General features: G+C 39.3%; 1 protein-coding gene across 1 annotated transcript in view; it reads right to left on the reverse strand.

Moving 5' to 3' along the window:
* The window catches only part of CYP27C1 (cytochrome P450 family 27 subfamily C member 1), a 32,898-nt gene that overhangs the window by 11,824 nt on the left and 4,716 nt on the right, over window positions 1-16,358 (reverse strand). Inside the window, 4 exon segments of the mRNA XM_067570081.1 lie at window positions 204-367; window positions 3,190-3,399; window positions 7,109-7,308; window positions 13,154-13,344. Coding sequence (XP_067426182.1) covers window positions 204-367; window positions 3,190-3,399; window positions 7,109-7,308; window positions 13,154-13,344 — 765 coding nt within the window.

A 16,358-nucleotide genomic window follows, 5' to 3' on the forward strand; every position in this document is an offset into this window, starting at 1 on the left:
TGGTAGCGAGTATGTTTTGGCTTCCATGGATGGACTACATGAACTAGTAAGTATTTTCCATTATTACTATAATTCTGTGATTCGTACATGCAATTTATGATGCATAAAAATCCTTACACAACACTGATGTTAGGATGCCAATGGAGTGGATTTATACAGCAATCAAACTGTCGAAAAGGAAAATGATATAATAATAAGCTTACTGTGTCCACTCCTGCCAGAAGCATTTCAGTCATATTGGCGTAGATCTCTTCCACCGTTAGCTCTTTACTCATTAGAAGATAGGTGAGTAGCCCACCTTTTACTTCTTCTCCTCGGTCCAATTGGGACTGAATATCTTTTGTCTTGTTGTCAACGTGGATTTGACCTTTTAAATTACACACACAAAAAATCCCCTGATCATTGTTCAGCCCTTCTTTTCTTCCCTCCCTTCTTTCCGCTTTATACTTCGGTGATTACAAACAAGGCACCTCCAGTAGGTCATACCACAACCACCCCACAGATTGGTCAGATGCTGACCTCATAGAAAAAAGAACCATAATTAGCATATTCTTACATGAAGACCATACAGACAAACACAACCACACAAACAGGTGGCCTTAGTAAAGCACATAATCTTCACCTATATTTTAACTCCTTTATCATAGCAGGTGCTACCACAGAAAAGAAACAATGTGACAAAGAAAGCTGAAATCAAAGACATTGGATTCTTCAGCAACTTTGTTCAGCTGCTGTTCATATTAATCAGAGGTTTGCAGGGGAGAGAGGTTTTCGGTTTTGTTTTTTTTTTGGAGAGGGGTATTCCACAATGGGAAATGGTAGAAGCCCCATCAAGTGAATCCTTTAAAGCATTTAAAAATGTGCTGTAGGGAATAATTTTATATGGGTAGGAGTATGGACTTGATTTCCTGATAGATATTGTTCATCTTTAATTACTATCGGTCAATATAGTTCCAGCCATATGACAGATTTATAGTAAATAATCTGAAAGAATCTCAAATCTTCTCCCAAAAAGTATGCATTTGGGGGCATGTAGCAAAAGAAGATTCTGCCACAATCTTAATGAAATATATGCAGACTTATGCAGTTTCCTAGCACTACTTCTGCAGGATTTTTGATACCTCCAAATTTTAAATTAGAAATATTAAAACAAGGCTTCATTTCCTCAGAGTAATTATAGGCCATTGAAATGTTTGTAAATAAAATGTTTCAAACCTTTTGCCATACATTCCCTTATTTTTATTCCCTCTTTTTTTCTTTTTAAGTAATAGGTATATTTTCATGATATGTACTCAGTATTTCTTAAGAGTTCATCAGCAGCTTCCTCATTTTGTCAGTTGAAAAGATGATTGTTTTGTCACAGAGCGCCTATTTCAACACTCATTGAATTCAATGGAAAAACTTCCATTAAATTGAGTAAGTTTTGGACAAGTGCTTAACAGAGGATTCTGACATCAATTGAGGAACAAGCAACAGAACAGATGAAAATAAATAATGAACTGGTAATATAAAATAAGGGACTAAATAGACAACATTGGAAAAATTGTTTCTAAATTGAATATTTTTCAAACTTTTACTTAAAAACATAAGAATGGCCATACTGGGTCAGACTAATGGTCCACCTAACCCAGCATCCTGTCTTCTGACAGTGGCCAATGCCAAACACTTTGAAAGGAATGAACAGAACAGGGCAATCATCAAGTTATTCATCTGCTGTGTCCAGTCCCAGCATCTAGAAGTCAGGGGCTTAGGGATACCCTGAGAATGGAGTTGCATCCCTGACCATCTTGGCTAATAGCCTTTGATGGACCTATCCTCCACGAACTTATTTAATTCTTTTTTTAACCCAGTTATACTTTTGGCCTTCACAACATCTCCTGGCAATCAGTTCCACAGTTGATTGTATGTTGTGTGAAGAAGTACTTCCTTAAGTTTGTTTTAAACCTGCTGCTTATTAATTTCATTGGGTGATCCCTGTTCTTGTGTTATGTAAAGGAGTAAATAACACTTCCTTATTCACTTTCTCCACAGCAGTCATAATTTTATAGACGTATCATATCCCCACTTAGTCATTTCTTTTCCAAGCTGAACAATCCAAGTCTTTTTAATTTCTCCTCATATGGAGGCTGTTCCATACCCTTAATCGTTTTTGTTGCCCTTCTCTGTACCTTTTCCATTTCTAATACATCTTTCTTGAGATGGGGCAACCAGAACTGCACCCAGTATTCAAGGTGTGGGAGCACCATGGATTTATATAGTGGCATTATGATATTTACTGTCTTATCTATCTGTTTCCTAATGGTTCCTAACATTCTGTTAGCTTTTTTGACTGCCACTGCACATTCAGTGGATGTTTTCAGAGAACTACCCAAACGGCCTACCAATTTCCTGGCAATGAAAAATGCATCATGGACTGTGAAATTGGCCCTTCCCCATGAAATCAGATCTTCCCTGTGCTGCTGGAAGGGCCCCAGCCAGGGACCCCTAGCTGCTAGTCCCGGCCAGGTTGGGATGCTCCCAGAAGCATGGGGGAGACCCACCTCCAATACCTCCCTCTGCTGCAGGAAGCTCCTGGGCTGGGCAGCAGCCCCGGAGGATCCTGCAGCTGGAAGAGGCTTCTGATCTCTCCCATGCTATGGCCAGGCTGGGATGCTCCCAGCAGCACAAGGAGATCGGAAGCCTCCTCTGGTTGCAGGAACCTCCAGGGTTGCTGCCCAACCTCAGAGCTTCCTACAGCAGGTGGAGGTACGGGAGGTGGGTCTGATCTCTCCCGTGCTGCTGAGAGTGATAAGAGAGTGAGAAGACAGAGATGGAAAAGATCAATTAGGCTGCACAGTCCATCACTTAGCCAATAAAGAACTGTTTCCTAAAATACTTTTCCTAGCACTCTGTTCAGGCTAATTTCAATTGTCCCCATCAGTGCGGCTTCCACCACTCCTCTTAAAAGAACATTGCACCACAACCTAATAGATCCCATTATCAAGAAGTTTTTTCTGATATGTAGCCTAAATGTCCATCTAGTTTCTCTTATTGTACCACCCTTAATATTGCCCACTGTAGTTTCTTCCTCTTTTTCTTTCTCTTCCCCAGTATCTTACTATAATTTTAGGGTACAAATGCAACAAGCTCTATTCAAATACAGTGACAGCAGCTAGAGACAAAGTTGAAATTTCTATGATTAAATCTTACTAAATTTGAAGAGTCCATCCCAGGATCTGCAGAACTCTCTCCAGGGTTTTGGAATAAATGGACGAAGCCATTTGGGAATTGCCCCTGCATACATAGTGGTCTTAAACATGCTAAACATCAACTCCAGAGCCTCAATGTATTCCACAGTCTTCTGTGGGATGTTGTTTTCCAGGCAACCCAATCGGGATTCATACAGAATAGTTGCCACACCTGCACAGAAGAAAAGTCATGGAATTTACAGTCCAATATTTGACTCATGTTTATATTTTCCTAACTTTCTTTAAACAAAACTAAAACAAAACCAAGCACCCACACAAATGTCACTTTTCTGTGGACTCTTAACCAGAGCTTTCAAGAAACATAAAAAATTACGATAACCAAATTCAGACTTCTTATTGAATAGATTGTGCCAGAATGTAGGCTTTCATTTAAAAAAAATGTTTCTCATTCTCATCATTGTGAAGAAAACCTGGAAGATCTGAATCAAGTGTAACCAATGAAATGTTGTTTTACTGAGTCTCCAGACGGCCTGAAACAATAGTTGTGAGAGGCATGAATTGTTCCATTCATCTCACTCAGGAGATTCTGTGACATAAGGATGGCTGTCATTTTTAAACTGTCAAAGATGACAGCACTCTCAACCAACAGATCTCCTTATCTGGATGTTTCTGCTAAAATGATCAGCAGTGAAACAATTAATGTTGACAAAAACAGATAGTATCTTAAATGCATATTTTAGGTGGGTAAAATTCTAGGTCTAAACTATTTCAGAATGTAAATAATTTATAATATAAGTTGACTTTAGATTTGAGGTAAAAATGTGCAGGGTAGAGGACGAGAATGAAAATTCAAAGGAACTTAGAGAATTTAATTCACCTATCAATTAGAGAGAGTCCATGGCTCTAAAGGATAAAATGCTTTAAGACAGCTGGTACTTAGCGGATTATACTATTTAGACATTATCTAGTTAGCATAGACCCAGGTTAGCTTACCAAGTAGTCAGCCATTTGAGACAGTGGCTTCATAGATCAGCAATGCTGGAAGTGGTTACAAATCTCAATGAGTCAGCTAGTTCTCAGCAAAAAGTGCCAATATTTTAAGCATCAGGCAAACACACAGTGCTTTATTAGGCATATGAGAGAGATTTCATTTAAATGAGATTTTCTTAAGATGGGTATTATGTGATAGAATCCATCTTGTAATATTTATAACACCAGTTCATGCAGAACTCAAAGAAGACCCCACAACACAATTTACCCAAGAATTTAAGATATCATCAAATCCTTCCCAAACACCAAGAGAAATTCTACAAACTCATCCCCCATGAACCCACCCACAGACCTTCTACGTGCTTCCCAAGATACACAAACAAGGAAATCCAAGCAGACCCATCATATCTGGCTATGGACTCTTACTGAAGGAAGATCAGGATTCATAGAAACCATCCTCAAACCATTCACCACACAAAGGGCCAGCTTCCTCCAGGACACAACTAACTTCCTTCACAAACTCCACAACGTTAAAAACCTCCTTCAGAACACCATCCATGCCTCTGTGGCTGTCACCTCACCATACACCAACATTCGTCACAATGACGGCATAACTGCCTGCCTCAAATATTTACAAGACAATGGACAACCATCAGATAGCCACCCCAAACACATAACCAAACTCATCTACCTCATGTTCACCCATACTAATTTTACATTAAAAAACAAATAATTTGTCCAAATCACGGCACAGTCACAGGTACTAGGATGGCTCCGCAATATGCCAACCTCTTCATGGGCCACCTTGAAGAAGAATTTCTGGACAAACAAACCATGAAACCTATCATATACCTGAGATACACTGATGGTATTTTCATCCTCTGAACAGACAACAAACTCCGTTATTAGATTTCCACCACAACTTCAACAACCAACACCCATCCATTAAACTCTCTCTGAAACACTCCCATACTAGCATTAACTTCCTGGACACCACAATCAGCTACAACAATGAAATCCTACAGACAACTATATACAAGCACACGGATCACCACACCTACCTTCAGAGATCCAGTAACCACCCCAAACATACCAAGAAATCTGTTACCTACAACCAGGCACTCAGCTAACACAGAATATGCTCTTAGGAGAAAGTCCAAGATATATACCTTAACACATTCAAAACTGCCTTCAACCAAACAAGGATACCTCATCAGAGAAGAGCATTGCCTCATGGAACAGGTTACCCAAATGGCCCAAGAGAACCTGTTTCAGTATAGAAATAAAACCCCCTCCAACTGCACATCTCTGGTTGTCACCTACCACCCCACATAGGAACCCATATGGAGTATCATCAAAAAACTACAACCCATCCTCGATGGGGACCCATCCTGAAAGAAATGTTTCCTGAACCTCCTCTTCTGGCCTTCAAACCTCAAAAAGAGCCTCAACTTCTCCAAATTCATCATCAAAAGCAAACTCCCCACAGGCCAGAACACACCAACTCAAAGCGGCACCAGACCCTGCCAGAACAACTGAAGAAAAACCTGCACGTGTATCTCCACTGCTACAATGATCAACATCCCCGACACACACCTTTCAAGATTCATAGGTCCTATTCATGCCTATCACAACATGTGGTGTACCTCATCGAGTGCACTAAATGCCCCAATAGCAACTATGTGGGTGAAATCAGACAATCATTACACACTCAAATGAATTCACAAAGAAAAATAATAAAAGACAAAAACACCCTATAACCTATGAGTGAACACTTTTCACAGAGTCATTACTCTATATCTGACCTATCAGTCCTCATCCTCAAAGGAAACCTGCATAACACTTTCAAAAGACAATCCTGGAAGCTTAAATTCATAACTTTGCTAAAACTTTGCTAAAAATCATGGACTGAACAGATACTGGATTTATGGCTTATTACAAACCCACTAACAACCCTTCCCCAGCCGCTTCCCCTGTCTCCCCCCCCCCCCAACTTCCTTTCCTCCCTATGACTTGACAGGTGTAAACGGACCACTTCACCTTGAATGGTCCCTGGAAATATGTATTAACTACTTACACTAAATAATCTGTTCCATCTTGTATTTAGCTGTGACACTCTGAGTAAGTTTCCCAGTCCCAAAGAAGAGGTCAGTGTAAGCTCAAAAGTTTGTCTCTCATCAACAGAAGCTGGTCCAATAAAAGATATTACCTCACCCACCTTGTCTCTCTAGTTCACGCAGTTTCAGTTAAAGGACCACGTGAAACTTTAAAACAAAAACTAATAATATTAACATAAATCAAATAAAAAATAATTCATCCACTGCTGAAAATCAGATATTTTAGGAAAGGAATAAAACAAATGTTTAAATGCACAAAAACAATACTACACAACAGTTGCACAAGAATATAGGAATTGTTATACTTGATCGCACTGGAGATCTTTATCTCCACCAGTAGCCAGATGCTTTTAAAGGAAGTAAGAGAACACATAGTAGGCAGATGTAGGCAATGAAGAAAAATATTTTTCCCTGTTGAAACTGCAGACAGAATTTAGTTAGGCCAAATGTGACTCCTTGGTCTGGAATTTAGCAAGTATACTGAAACTTAGCACCCCTGCACTTGTGAGAAATACCATAGGATTTTGGATGATTACAAGTGGTCAGGACCTTGGGTTTACACTTTGTCTATAGGCAGGAACTTCAGTAGCAAGACTTAATTCAAGGGATCGGTTTTGACTCGGATGAAAGAATGCTACTGATTCATTAGCTGAAGTAGGAGCTACTTAGGTGCAGCATTTCTAGGACCAAGCACTCTGATTTCTTTAAGTTAGCTTGAGTGTGACAGTGGCCATTTATGATAAAAATGCCTAATTATAATCACATAGTTTAGCACTCATTTTCTGTCCAGATATTATATGGTCTGTTTCTTACCTTCCATGGAATACTTGAAGAAAAGGTTGTTAACATTGGTCACTGTTTCCCCATCTTCCTCTTGACTCCTGAGAACGTGGATTCTCTTAATTAAATCTGTGATGACTTCATTGACTCCTTCAGAGAAAATAGCCACATCTTTGGGTTTCAGGACCTTCTGCCTTAGTACACTTCTCATTTTTAGCCATTGTTCCCCCTCCCTAGAAGAAATAATTAAAAAGTCTATACACAATTCTTCCTGACAATCATTAGCTGGGCAGGAAGTCCATGAATTAAATGAGTCTCTCATTAGCAGGTGATAAATTCATTGGTAAAATAGGAACCACTACCGGGAGGGAGTATAGCAGCCACTGGTATGTCAAGTAATACGTTCCTATGTTTTTTATTCTGTATTTACTGAAAGTGGCAAGTCATTCCATTGTCTAATTCACCTCACTGTTACAGTATGGAATCAAGTTTGTAAGTTAATTAATGTGTACTGGTTAGAGCTGTAGGACTTTTTCTACCAGTATTCTGGAAGTGCCTTCAGGTAATTGTTTAGTCTCACATACAACACCTGACCAGCAAAACACATCAAGAGATTATGGTTTGCAAAAGTATCAAACGTTTTCCCATTAAAATGAAATTTTAAATATATATATTTATCTTAGCTAATTTGTTTTCTTTTATATAGATTTAGTGCTTTTCTCCCAAAAACATCCAGCATAACCAGATATCCTGAACCAATGGTCTGTTCTAATATAGCAAATCCTGTTATTGGCATATCAAGCCTGGTTATTCCAAATCTAGGGGAAGTTACCTTTTCTGTGACAAATGGTATTCTTTTCGAGTCCTAACAGCCTACACGTATGAGAAGTTCAACACAAACCATTAATATATTAAGAATTATATAACTTAGAATATGTGAGCTGAACAGGCTCATGCTAACTCAGTTACTATAATGTGTCTGTTATACCACGGTCTGTAGCTGGAGTAAATCAGACACACTGAAATGTTGGTTTTCAGGTTGTTGGAGGCATTTCTTATAGCCAGAAGAGAGTCTCTTTTAGCTCAAATATACAGAGACCTGTGTTTTTGAAGTTTAAGGTCCTGATTTATATTTTCCATGCCTCGCATATGCAGTTTAGTTTGTGACAACAGTGTCTGTATCTAGATGGTGATGGATGTATTACAATTCTTTATTTGTTTGCAGTGTTGTTGCAGTCATGTTAATCCCAAGATATTAGAGAGACATTGTGAGTGAGGTAATATCTTTTATTGGACCATCTTCTGTTGGTGAAAGAGACACGCTTTTGCATTTACACAGAGCTCTTCTTCAGGTCTAGGAAAGGTACTCAGTGTGTCACAGGTAAGTACAAGATGGATCAGATGAGAAGTTAACATATACATACCAACTCATGTTGCAAGAGTGGCACAAGTTGCTGCCATAACAACAGATGTAAAACCTGCAAACATATCTCGGTTGCTATGATGATCAACATCCCCCAGAATACACCTTTTAAGATTCAAGGGTCCTACACATGCCCACACAAAATGTGGTGTACCTCATCCAGTGCATTAAATGCCCCAAAAACTACGTGGCTGAAAAAAGACAATCACTACACTTTCAAATGAACTCACACAGAAAAATGATAAAAGGCAAAAACACCATATCACTGGCTTGTGGGCAAACAACTTTCACAAAATGGTTACTCTGTATCTGACCTCTCAGTCCTCATCCTCAAAAGAAACCTGCACAGCATCTTTAAAAGATGAGCCTGGGAATTTAAATTCACAGCTCCACTAGACACCAAAATCATAGACTTAAAAAAGATACTGGATTTATAACTTATTACAACAATCTGTAACCCATTAACATGCCTTTGTCCTGATTGTAGAGGTGTTATCTGCCCACTTCACATTGAATGGCCTCTTGTAACATGTGTTAACTCCTTATCTGTTCTACCCTTGTATTTACTCTGAGTACCTTTCCCAGACCTGAAGAAGAGCTCTGTGTAAGCTCGGAAGCTCATCTCTTTCACCAACAGAAGTTAACCTAATAAAAAATATTACCTCATCCACCTTGTCTCTCTTACAGTTATTTGAGCAGACAAACCAACAGTTTTGAAAACATATTTTAAATTATTTGCATAAATATTCCCCCTGAAAGTCTTCTACTTGGAATGATGCTGCAGTAGGTTACAAAAAAGTTACTGGCCCAGAGAGGAATTTCACTCCCCCCACTGCCTCCTGGTGTCTCTGGAATGCCCACTCCATCTCTAAAGAAGATCTCAGTCATCCATGACCTCTTCATATCTCACTCCCTCCAGCTCCTGGCTCTCACAGAGACCTGGAGCCCTTCAATTGGCATGGCCTGTGAAACTTGCCCTCTCTTCTGGAGGCCATCGCTCTCACACCTCCAGCCTTGGATAAGACTGTGGTGGGGATGTCAGGCTTCTTTCCCATTCCTGCTGCTTCCAACCCCTCCCTCTTCCCAACCTTTCTCCTCTTTTGAGCAGCACTGCATCCAACTCTTCTTTCCGTTCCCTGTCCATGTTGCTTATCATTTACGATCCACTCAACTCCTGCCCATTAGCCTTCTTCTCCGACTTTGATTTCTGGCTCTCTCTCTTCCTCTCCTCACAATCCACCATACTCATCCTTCTCATCCCTCGGTGATTTCAGGTTGATAAGCCATCCAACCGTCTTAGCTGCATGTTTCCTCACCCTCACGTCTTCTTTCAACCTGCAGCCCTGGTTCAACTATCCCACTCACAAAAAGGGCTATTCACTTGACTTGGTCTGACCAAAGCACTGCTTTCTCTTTGATTTCTCTGTTGCTGAGCTCCCTCTCTCCAACCATTATCTAGTCTCTTTCAACATTGCTTATTAGCCCTCTCTCAAACTCTGTCACTCAGCCTTTCCATGACTTCCAGTATTGATGACTTCTCTTCTGCGCTCAACCCTCTCTTCCCTTTTCTCCATTGATATGGTTATTGATTCTCTCCATTGCTCTCTCTCTCCTCCACCCTTGATTCTTTTGCCCTCCTTTCCCATTGCAAGGACTTCTGCAATCCCCATCGCCTTTTCACGACCTTTGATTTATTCCTCAAATTCTCTTATCCTCCTGCCTCCACTTCTTTCTTTGCAGAGTATCTTGCCGATGTCTTTCACGAAAAAATTGACAAAATATGATGTGATTTTCCCCCATTCAGCTTGCCTTCCTTTCCACCACTTAAAATTCTGTCCTCCTTCTTCCTGGTCACAGATACAAAAGTTTCTCTCTGATCTCCTCCTCCAATCCCTCCACTTGCCCCAGTGACATCATCCTATTCTATCTCCTGATCTCCCTTGTACCCACTTTCATCCTCTACATTACTCATCTCCTTAACTGCTCACTATCCTCCAGCTCTTTCCCTTCATCATACAAACATGTTTTAGTCTCTCTTTTCTTAAAAAAAAAAACACCCTTGACCCCACTTGCCTCTCCAACTACTGCCCCATCTTCCTTCTCCAGTTCATCTCTAAGCTCATTGAACACATTATCTACAATATAAGAACATAAGAACAGCGATACTGGGTCAGACCAATGGTCCATCTAGCCCAGTGTCCTGCCTTCCAACAGTGGCTAGTGCCAAGTGCTTCAGAAGGAATGAACAGAACAGTTTATCATCAAGTGAGCTGTCCCCAGTTGCACATTCCCAGCTTTGGTAAACAGAGGCCAGGGACACTTCAGAGCATGGTTTTGCATCCCTGCCCATCCTGGCTAGTACCATTGATGACCTATCCTTCATGAATGTATCTATTTCTTTTTGGCTTGTTATAGTCTGAGCCTTCACAACATCCTCTGGCAAAGAGTTCCACAGGTTGACTGTGCATTGTGTGAAGAAATATTTTCTTAAGTTTGTTTTAAACCTGCTGCCTATTAATTTCATTGGGTCACCCCTTGTTCTTGTGTTATGTGAAGGAGTAAATAACACTTTTTGATTTACTTTCTCCACACCAGTCATGATTTTATAAACCTCTATCATACCTCTCTTAGTCGACACTTTTCCAAGCTGAAAAGTCCCAGTTTGATTAATCTCTCCTCATAGGGAAGCTGTTCCACAACCTCTAATAATTTTTGTTGCACCTTTCTGTACCTTTTCCAATTCTAATATATGTTTTTTGAGATGGGGCGACCAGCTCTGCATACAGTATTCAAGATGTGGGTGTACTATGGATTTATAAAGAGGCAATATGATATTTTCTGTCTTATTATCTATCCCTTTCCTAATGATTTCCAACCTTTTTTGACTGCCGCTGCAGATTGAGCAGATGTTTTCAGAGAAGTATCCACAATGACTCCAAGATCTCTTTCTTGAGTGGTAACAGCTAGAGTAGAGCCCATCATTTTATATATATAGTTGAGATTGTTTTCCAATGTGCATTATTTTGCATTTATCAACATTGAATTTCATCTGCCATTCTGTTGCTCAGTCACCCAGTTTAGCGAGATCCCTTTGTAACTCTTTGCAGTCAGCTTTGGACTTAATTATCTTGAGTAGTTTTGTACCATCTGGAAATTTTGCCATCTCACTGTTTAACCCTTTTTCCAAAGCATTTATGAATATGTTAAGCAGTACTGGTCCCAGTACAGACCCCTGAGGGACACCGCTATTTATCTCTCTCCATTCTGAAAACTGATCATTTATTCCTACCCTTTGTTTCATATCTTTTAACCAGTTACTAATCCAGGAGAGGACCTTCCCTCTTATTCCATGACAGTTTACTTTGCTTACGAGCCTTTGTCTGGAGTTCCTCTTCTCCAATTCCATCCCAGACCCTCTTCAGTCTGGCTTCTACCCCTTGTTGTCTCTTGTCTTATACTTAGATTGTCAGCTCTTTGGGATAGGGACTGTCCTTTTGTTCTGTGTTTGCACAGCACCTAGCACAATGGGGTCCTGGTCCATGATGAGGCTCTGAGGCTATGATTCTACTACTACTAATAATAATAATAAATAAGTGGCACCTTCCAAATCTTACACTATGGACCCACTGTTCAGCAAAACAAAGTAAGAACATAAGAACTACCTTATTGGGACAGACCAATGGCCCATCTAGCCCAGTATCCGTACTTCTGATAGTGACTAATGCCAGGTGCCTCAGAGGGAATGAACAGAACAGGGCAAGTATTGAGTGAGCCAACCCCTGTCATCCAGTCCCAGCTTCTGGCAGAGATTTAGGAACACCCGAGCATGGAGTTGTATCCCAGATCATCTTGGGTAATAGCCTTTGATGGATCTACCTTCATGATTTAGCTAATTCTTTCTGGAACTCAGTTATACTTTCAGATTTCACAACATCCCCTGGCAACGAGTTCTGCAGGTTGACTGCATTGTGTGAAGAAATATTTCCTTTTGTTTGTTTTAAACCTGCTGCCTATTAATTTCTTTGGGTGACCCCCATTCCTGTGTTACAAGAAGGGGTAAATAACACTTCTCTATTCAGTTTCACCACATCATTCATGATTTTATAGACCTCTATCATATCCCACTTACTCATCTCTTTTCTAAGATGAACAGTCCCAGACTTTTAAATCTCTTCTCGTATAGAAGCTGTTCTATACCCTAGTCATTTTTGTTACCCTTCTCTATACCTTTTCCACCTCTAATATATCAACAAGGAGCCATTATTTTGACTCTGGCCTGTATCTTAACCCTGAGATTTTGGTGTAATGTGAATATTAAATGCATTATTAGTCTTTCACTATATAAAACCTTTTGCTACTGCAATTTTATCTCATCAAACAAAGACAATGGCCAAGACTCATAAAAAGATTAGTTCTCTTTTGGATAAACACATTACATCATTCATTACTGTGAATGCTTCATAAGGACAATTACCCACATACACCCACACACAGAACGTCATGTTACATGCAAGCTTTCAGAGAGAGATAACTCTTCTTGAAACCAGTCATATACTAAATGAAAAAACTCTAGGCTGATTTATGTGGTACTTCAGAAGATTAACATGCTTTGATAATACAAATTAAGAAGGGAAAAAAATTAAGACTATGCTTACGCAGAAATAAGTCCTGTAGCTCTCCCTCGTAAATCTCTGTACTCCTGCCAGGATTCCATGTTAGCTCTTTGTGGAGTTCTACCTTCCGCCCGGAGAACCTGAGCAACCATGTCTCGATCTGCAATGGACACTACAAACTGGGGACCAAAGTGAGACTTGAAGATCTTTCCATACTCCTGAGTGTGTTTTTGCTGCAACATCAACAAATCAGAGAAAAAAAATTATGAAAAAAATAAAGACAAAGGAAACGGATACTTTTGTCATAGAGCATGTTGATCTGCATTGATATAAAATGCCACCTAATCTCGTGAGGGGAGGGTTTGCAGAGGTAGCACTTTAGAAACAGAATAAGTTATTCAGGAGCAAACCATACTTCTGAATATCAGCCATCTTCAAAGATATTTCATTACTTGAAAGATAGGTGTTGAAGACCAGCCAGCTGATCTCATGGCAGATCAGTGAGTAATCATGTGTTGGATCCAGATCTAGGTTCCAAGCTCTCCAATCAAGTAGTAGCTGGAAGTATCACTAGAAAGCATCTTCACATCACTCTTGAAATTTTCACTATGACCAGAAGGGGAGGTCACTGCCATGCAGGACCTTTGAGACTCCCCAGACCTCCACAAGACACAAGGGGCTAGCTAAATTGAATATTGAAGAGGTGAAAGGACTTGTGGAGTAGGAAAATGTTCAGCTCATGTCAAAGAGTCACAAAACTAATTCTACCCCATATCAACCTGTTGAGCAGTGCTCCATGATAAAAATATTTGGTCTCATATAAAAGATCATCCCTGAAAAGATCAAAACAAGGGATGGAAGTAAAGGGAGATCAGAAGCATAATCATGAAGTAAATTTGTACTTTTTTGTTTTTAAAAAGGCTCACTTGTCCTTCTCTTATAAATGAACCAATTAGTGTGTTCCTTATTCTTTACAAAGGCTACTTCATGACCTTGCCATTAGGGCTGCTTTAATAGCATTGCGTGGAGATCTCCAAATTTTAGAGTAGATTTATTACGACAAAAATCGCAAAAAAGACATACATTGTCAGGTGAGGGAAAAGAAAAGATGGAGAATGTCTTACTCATCCAGTAAGGTATTTCTGCTGAGTGATCTATGAATACTAGCTGGAGGCAAAGAGCAGGCAATTAAGAAAGAGGAATTGAGAAACATTCAACAATAAAAATAAAAAAGATTTCCTAAGAGATTATTTTAGAGTGATGCTCTATCTTTCCCAATAAATAAAAAAAGATTAACAAATGTAATTCTGAGCTGGTCTTGAAATGAAGCACCCATCAATCAGGAATTCATTTTGAATATATCTGAGGAGAGATTAGGGATAAATGTAGGTAGGTCCAAGTTGAAGCCACAAAACCACTTCAAGAGATAGCAGATATAGATAATAAAAATCCATTAGCAGGGTAGGTGGTGCAGAAGAAAATTTACAATCAGAGAATCAGGACTGGAAAAAATCCACTATGAGAGCAGATTTAATTTGAGTAATATCCCTTAATCTTCCACTATTGTATAAATGAAATGTTTAATTGCCTTTAATAACTTCGGATAGAATTAATCATTCTTTAACATATTGTACTACATTTTTATAACATTCAGATATACTCTTTTTTAATAATGGTTAAATTTACACTATAGAATTCAGTAAAGACAAATTTGGACTAAATTTTGAGGAATGTAATCTAATGAATTGTATGTTCTTTCCACAAAAAGTAAAAATAGATGCAACTCTGGGGCAGGAATTTTGCTTTCAATTTTGTCTGTACAGCCACTAGCTCATCTGGGGACATTACTTGTAAAAATTAATAATAAATAATTAACAGAATGGTGTTCCGTGCATCAAATCTATATTGCGGATATGGCAGGAAGATCCGTTTGATATTTTATGTCACAAACCTGTTCATTCAATATTTCTTCTTTTTCCAGTTATTAAAAATATCCTACTTTGTCTCCCTACTCCCTCTCATGTCATGCTGAGCTTCACACATAACGTTTGAATTGTCAAAGTCCAAAACCTTCTTCCTCACCTTCATTTTCCTTCCTTCTGAACCTACGGATGGAACACAACTATTCCAACTCCACTGAATTCAAAACCCTTTCCCTTTATCCAGAGTTGCTGTAGGCTCTGCTGCTATGGCCTGAGCCAACTAAATTCTGGAATCAGGTTACTGAGAACAGAACCTTCATTGTAAAAAAATGCTTAAATCTCCCCCACACTCACCACCCTACCCCTTCTGCATATGGTGTATGGAACATTTCTGTGTCTCAAGAACATAAATTAAGTAGCTGAGGTGGTTACAAAGAGGTTTCAGATTAATTCATTCCTGATGTTCACTCTGTTGTTAAATTTAACAGGTTGTTACTAATCCAGTGAGAGAGTCTTTGCAAACAGGCCATCGTGATTTATAAAGTAAAATGTTTTGTGAGAGACTCTAAAATGAATAAAAAATTGATAAAGTATACTGCCCCACATCTTTTTTTGCTGTTTTTCCTTCCATAAATTGTATTGGTTTAAGGCACGGGTTCTCAAATAGGGGGTTGTGACCGCTCACAGGGGGTTGCGAGGTTATTATAGAGGGGTCACAAGCTATAAGCCCCAGTGCATGCCGGTAAGGGTGGCATGGCTTGGGGGGGTATCACTTTTTGTGGGGGGTCGTCACAGCCTGAAATATTTTCAGAGAGGGCCCCAGCAAAAAAACTTTGAGAAGGAACCTCTGGATTAAGCGGGAAATCCTGTAGTTTGGTGATTGTGAAAAGTGGAGAAGCATATTTGCATGTATTACTTAGGATTTTTCCACCTCTAGTTTCTTTGATTGTTATTTCCAAAATTATTCATAGCACTAACATATATTTTAGTTGCTAAAAAGCAATATTTTTGCATAGTATACCCTGTTGTAATTTAATTCTTGGCTGTGGGTCAGAGGTCTGTCTTGTGCACACACACACAGATTATTTCTTGCTTTGTTTCTCTCTAGGGCGAGTCAGTTGTTTTAAACTGTTACCAATCCAGTTAGGCCAAGAAATTAAAAAATAGAAGACTAAAGTTTGGCTGCCATTGACCTCACTACAGATTTAGGAGACTGATCCTGTCTATTTTTAAAGTCTTAACTGAAAGAAACAAATAATCTTTACTCTAAAATTCAGCAACTTGTTTGAATTTTTCCTTTTTTGCCTTTCCTGCTCCTTTCTGGG

The sequence above is a fragment of the Emydura macquarii genome, unplaced genomic scaffold, assembly GCF_026122565.2.
Source record: "Emydura macquarii macquarii isolate MOO-44397 ecotype Brisbane River unplaced genomic scaffold, CSIRO-AGI_Emac_v2 contig_2988, whole genome shotgun sequence".
Lineage (NCBI taxonomy): Eukaryota > Metazoa > Chordata > Testudines > Chelidae > Emydura > Emydura macquarii.